The 6000-nt window shown below is 36.6% G+C and overlaps 1 protein-coding gene across 1 annotated transcript in view; it reads left to right on the top strand.

Moving 5' to 3' along the window:
• Window positions 1-6000, top strand: part of CHMP3 (charged multivesicular body protein 3) — a 45354-nt gene that overhangs the window by 17134 nt on the left and 22220 nt on the right. Inside the window, exon 3 of the mRNA XM_008578484.1 lies at window positions 2170-2349. Coding sequence (XP_008576706.1) covers window positions 2170-2349 — 180 coding nt within the window. The remainder of the gene's footprint in view (window positions 1-2169; window positions 2350-6000) is intronic.

Below are 6000 nucleotides of genomic sequence, written 5' to 3'. Positions count from 1 at the left end.
GGGAACCGGTCTGTATGTGGGATCTGAACCCTCGGGCGGGAGCGCCGCCACGCTTCCCAAGCGGCACACTATCCAGTGCGCCACCGGGCCGGCCAATCTATTTCTAAATAAGGCTGATTTTTTCTTTTTTTGGAGCACCACTTAAAATTAAGGTGATTTACAAAAGGATGGTAATGGCTAAAACTTTTAAGATTTTTAACACTTCTGTGATTGGAGAAGAATTAATCTCTTAAAGGTATCTCAATATCACTACCTTAAAAAAGAATTGGGGAGAGGAATTCTATTCCCAGCCATGATGGAGTAATTGATTTTGGACTTGCAATTGTACTCCCATTGTGAATAAAAAATTTGAGGGCCAGCCCGTGGCTCACTTGGGAGAGTGTGGTGCTGATAACACCAAGTCAAGGGTTAAGATCCCCTTACTGGTCATCTTTAAAAAAAAAAATTGGACAAAGCAAGAAAGAAAAAAACTGGACAAAATCTGTGAAACAGATGTTTTCAGATTTGGACAGCTGGCAGTACAGGATTGTGATCACTGAGAGAAGGGAAGCAGAGAGAGAGCCCTAATATGGCCCTGTCTCTCTGCCTGGAGATATCTGGATTGTAGCCTATGAAAGGGATTCCAAGCAGAACATTGTGGTCTCACTGAGTTGAGACAAATATTGGGGTTCAGGGAAGTTGAAGTGGCTAGAGTTTCTGGGGCAGAGTATCAGAGAGGAAGGAAATACTCAGAAAGAACTCTACCCCATACCAGCTAGCCACCAAACAAATGAAAAAACAACTTCAAATATCTGCATAGGATCCTTTTGAGTCTTTGGCCTGATACTAAGTTATGCTTTCTTAGAGTACAATTTCAAGAGGGTGGGCAAAGAACAAATACTGGGAACAGAACAACTACCAGGAAGATACAAGCAGAACAATTCGCAGAGCTAAGGGTTCAGAGATGGTTGAGTTCTGATCAGACACAGTGAAGAGACTTTGTTATCCTCTGGGACACTCAGTAGAGCCCCTAAAAGGGTCATACCTTAATAAGGTCACACCTAACCATCCAGCCCCTATGTTTTCCTTTAAACTCCTCAACACATTTATAATACCTTTTTAAAATCCTTATCTACAATTCAGTCATCTCTGTTTTTCCTGGGTCTATTTCTGTTGCTTGGACTTTTCTCCTGGTTTTGGATCACATTTTCCTGTTTCTTCACAGTAATTTTTCATTGGATGCTGGCCACTGTGAATGTTTAACTGTTGAGTGTCTGAATTTTATAGTCTTCCTTTGAAGAGTGTTAAGTTTTATTTTGTCAGGGAGTGTAATTTGAGCCTCAGAGGAGAGGAGTCAGGAAGGAATCAGATGAAATAATAGCTGAATGTTTTCCAAGTCTGATGAAAACTATGAGAACCGATCCAAGGAACTCATCTCCAAATAGGATAAACACAAAGAAAACCACACTAAGGCATAGCTTAATCAAATTACTGAAAGCAAAGAGATAAAACAACTCAAGAAAAAGGTCACGTATTAAATACAGGAAATAATGATTAAAATGATTTCAAAATTCTTATCAGAAACAATGCAAACTAGAACATTTTTGATAGGATGAAAGGAAAAAACCCCACATTATTCTAGACTTCTATATCCAGTCAAAATAGCATTCAAAGGTGAAGGTGAAATTGGAAAAAAATCCTACCGATCATAAAACGTATAATACAGATGTATATTATCTCTAGCTCTTGCTGATATGAGACCTTTAATGATCAGGCCTTCCTTAAGTTGTAAGTTTCCTTATGTTTTTATAAATCATTAGTAACTGTACAGAAATTATACTCTAATTGTCAGAATACTACTTATTGATAGAGCAAGTTCTGGAATGTATTTCCACTGATTTTTAAGTTTTTAGATCAGTACCAACAAATGTTAGGATGGGCTCACAAAAAGCATTTTGAAATTCAATTTTAATAGTATTATATTTTTCTTTTTTTACTCTTACACTACTTTAGTGTTGTTTCTGGAAATGATGAATATCTGCCACACTGATTATTTTGATTTTATTTATATCCTCCTATATATTTTCCTATTTAATTCACACATTTAGATCACAGTAAGAACATATGTGAATGCCAGTGTATCTGGTTTACCCTTGATTTTTGGTGTTCTTTATTGTGTTCCAAATGTAGATATCCAAAGGGAAGAAGAGAAAGTGAAACGGTCTGTGAAAGATGCTGCCAAGAAGGGCCAGAAGGATGTCTGTGTGGTTCTGGCCAAGGAGATGATCAGGTCAAGGAAGGCTGTGAGCAAGCTCTATGCATCCAAAGCACACATGAACTCAGTGCTCATGGGCATGAAGAACCAGCTTGGTAAGGCAGCAGTTAGCTTACAGTCACCTCATAATGCTGATGTTGTTATTATCAACACGGGTTTACTTGGATAGGAAGAACAGATTCAGCTCTTTTTTTTATTCTTTATACTGTCTTAGTTGGAGTGTTGAACAAATGCAAAATATAATTATTACTGTTATTACTATTTTATTGTTCATTTCATTGTTGATTTCTTTTTGCTAGTATTTTTGAAGTAATGACAAGCATCTGCACATAGATATGCTTTGTTTAGAAGTTAGGATACATTGAAGAGTGTCACCAAGTGACCTGAGAACTGTATTGTAGGAGTGAGAGACCAGCCTCTGTGTTTGGTGGGAGGATGAAGAAGAAAAGAGTTTCCTCGCTTAGTCCTAGGCCCAGAGCAGCCCCAGGCAAAATTTTAAAATAAGTTAAGTTTGGCTTTGGCTGTCACCCACCTCTTTTCTTCCTCATCTTTATCTGCCTACTACTTCCTCACATTTTAGTAGTCTGCAGATCCCATAATGAGTATTAGCATGCAGGTGAACTTTCAAGTTTAGATGACTTAAAAATTCATAATATTTAAAATAAAAAATAAACATTATTTTGGTGTTACCGGCACCACACTCTCTAACCAACTGACCTAACTGGCTAGTCCTGTTTCCTTTCAGTGTCCAGTAAAATACTGTTTGTAGTTTTTCACAGGTGTCTGTCTCCGGGCCACTGACAGCTTGAGATAGAGGTTAAATTTTACATCCACTTCATTTCTTTTCTTACTTAATTTCTGTTAAATTAGGAAGTCCTAACTCAGGATTTTAGTTTTTTGGTAATAGCAGCAAGTGACTGTCAGATATTTAGATTAAATATGGATTCAGAAATTTTGGAGAAATTTTTTACTAAAGAATATTTCCAACTCTGTCAGATACTTCGTGTGAGTACATCACATCACACTCAAATGTTAGAAGACTGTTTCAGTTTAGAGGAGGGTGCCAAATGAGTTCCATTATTTGGTTGTATTTGGCTCTGAAGGCATTTCACGTTCAGTTTTAACATTTGGATGGGTCTTAAATATGTCTAATAATGAATGTATCATCAGTTTCTTTCTCCAGATATCGAAGAAAATAATCATAGGCTAGGGACAGAGTAAAAAAAATGTAACAAACTGTTTGTACCACATCTTCTTTTAAACCCATCAGGATTATCTTCACTTTCAGAAACTGTTATTTCAGCCCTGAAGTGATGAATTTAGTCTCTTTCAATGCTTCGTATATCACCTAGATATGCCTTTTGATCAAGCCGAGTATTCAGTGCCATGAAGAAATAGTTTAATCTTCTCTGTTATTTTGAAAGCTCAAGTAAGTGCTGTTGACTTTTACAGCCAGCTTTGAAAGTTTCATGTTTATTCCCTATTGTTCCTGCAATGTGCTGAAAAGATAGATGTTCAGATGACCATGATAAGCTTATTTTAAAATTTTTCACTATTTCCTATACTGAATCAACATCAGGAAACATATTGCTTATTTTGCCTTTTTCCCCTATGAATAAAGAAGTGTATGCACAGCCTCTTTTTTCCCCCAATTGTGGAAATAAAAGTACAGGGTATAATTTAATAAATGTTTATGTCCCTTTCATCCAGGTAATAAGCATTTATTAAATAAAATAAAATGTAACATTTTGTTATATTTGTCTGCTTTTATATTATAAACAAAATGAAACATTATTACTAAAGTTGAAGCTCCTTTAATACCTCTTCCCAATTCCATTCCCTTCTCTCCTAACTTCCCCAGATTCATTATCACGAATCTTAAAATTTATATAAATGGTATCATACCATATGTATCGTTCTGCATCATTTTTCCTCTTTTATCATTGTGTTTTTAAAATATACCCATAATGATAAATGTAGAGAAAGTCCCTTGATTTTAACTACTGGATGGCATTCCATCATGTGGATATATCACATTTTATTTTTCTGTTCCCCTGTTGGTAGACATTTAGGTTGTTTTCAATTTTTGCTATGGATAAAAGTTTAGGATGGTTATATGCAGTACTCAGAAGTAGAATTGCTGGTTAAAAAAAAAAATAGCTGGGTTTAAATTATGCTAGAATTACAAAATTGCTCTCCAAAGGTGCTTTACTAATTTATATTTCCACAAGCAGTGGATGAGAGTTCTTTTGTCTATACCTTTTCACAAACCCTTGATATTGTTAGACTTTTTAATTTTTGAGAAGTGTTATTTGTTTTACTATTCCTCTTAGAGTTCCTGAACTTGAGCACTGTCTTCTATTCACCCTTTTTTCCTGTGTACTGATTCCAAATACCTTTTCAAGCAGTTAGAATCATTACAAGTACTCATTACTCTACGTGAAAAAAAAAACTTTCTTGTATCCCGCAGTTTCAGTAGTAAACATGATAAAAGCTCTCATTTTATGCACCTAAGAGCTTATTCTTCGTACTTGTGTAACAATATATTATGTTGTTTGTTTCAGATATGTTTGTGGTCTTACCGCAGCTGGAAACAACGTATCTGCTATTTGTTCTCTGAATGTTAATGCGCTCTAGGGCTCTGTTCCAGATCCGCTGCTATTTCTATCTTCACTCCCTCCCCCTAGTTGATCTCATCTAACCCCATGCCTTTAAATGCCATTGATTTCCAAATTTTTATCTTCATGCCTGACTTTATCCCTAAGTATGTAGTTGGCATCTCCACTCAGATGTCTTAATGGGACATATTGATTAATATGTCCATACAGAAATCTTGATTTCCTTTCCCCACCGCTAGCTCCTCTTCTAATCTTTCTCATCTCTGTAAATGGAACTGCCATCTACCCACTTTCCTCAAGCCAAAAACCTGGGATTCATTCTTAATTTCCTGCCTTTCCTTCATCGTCCTGTCATTCTGCCTTCAAAGTAAAGCCTTATATTTTATACTTACGTAAATTGTGGCACCTTTTCTATGTTTAGGTATGTTTATTTTTATTTTTTTAAAAAAGATGACCAGTAAGGGGATCTTAACCTTTGACTTGGTGTTGTCAGCACCACGCTCTCCCAAGTGAGCTAACCGGCCATCCCTATATAGGATCTGAACCCGTGCCCTTGGTATTAACAGCTCCGCACTCTCCCGAGTGAGCCACGGGCCGGCCCTATATTTAGGTATGTTTAGGTACACAAATACTTACCATTGTGTTACAGTTGCCTACAGTATTCTGTACAGTAACATGCTGTACAGGTTCATAGCCTAGGAGCAACAAAGGTGTGTAGAAGACCGTACCATCTAGGTTTGTGTAAGTGCACTCTATGATGTTCGCACAGCAGAGTAGCAGCTTAACTACACATTGCTCAGAACATGTACCTGTTGTTAAGGGATGCACAACTGTATCTGAAATTAGTCTGTTATTTTTAATTTGTATGTTGTCTGTTTCCTCCTCCTAGAACCAGGGACCTTGTCTATCTAGTCCACTAATATATCTCCAGCTTCAAATACAGTGTCTGGCTCAGTTAATATTCCTGGAAAGAATAAATCTGCCAGCACATTCAGGTGATGGTAATTGCTCTCCCATAAAATATACCCTTGATAGTATTAAATGTGTAGCAGAATGATTTAACAAAGAAATTTTGTCATTAGATTATTCAGCTTTCTCTCCCCTTGTATTTTTCATGAACTTTGCAGC

Source organism: Galeopterus variegatus, unplaced genomic scaffold (assembly GCF_000696425.1).
Source record: "Galeopterus variegatus unplaced genomic scaffold, G_variegatus-3.0.2 Scaffold1695, whole genome shotgun sequence".
NCBI classification, from domain to species: Eukaryota; Metazoa; Chordata; class Mammalia; order Dermoptera; family Cynocephalidae; genus Galeopterus; species Galeopterus variegatus.
The sequence above is the reverse complement of the archived record's forward strand: the minus strand, read 5'-3'. Positions and strand labels throughout refer to the sequence as shown.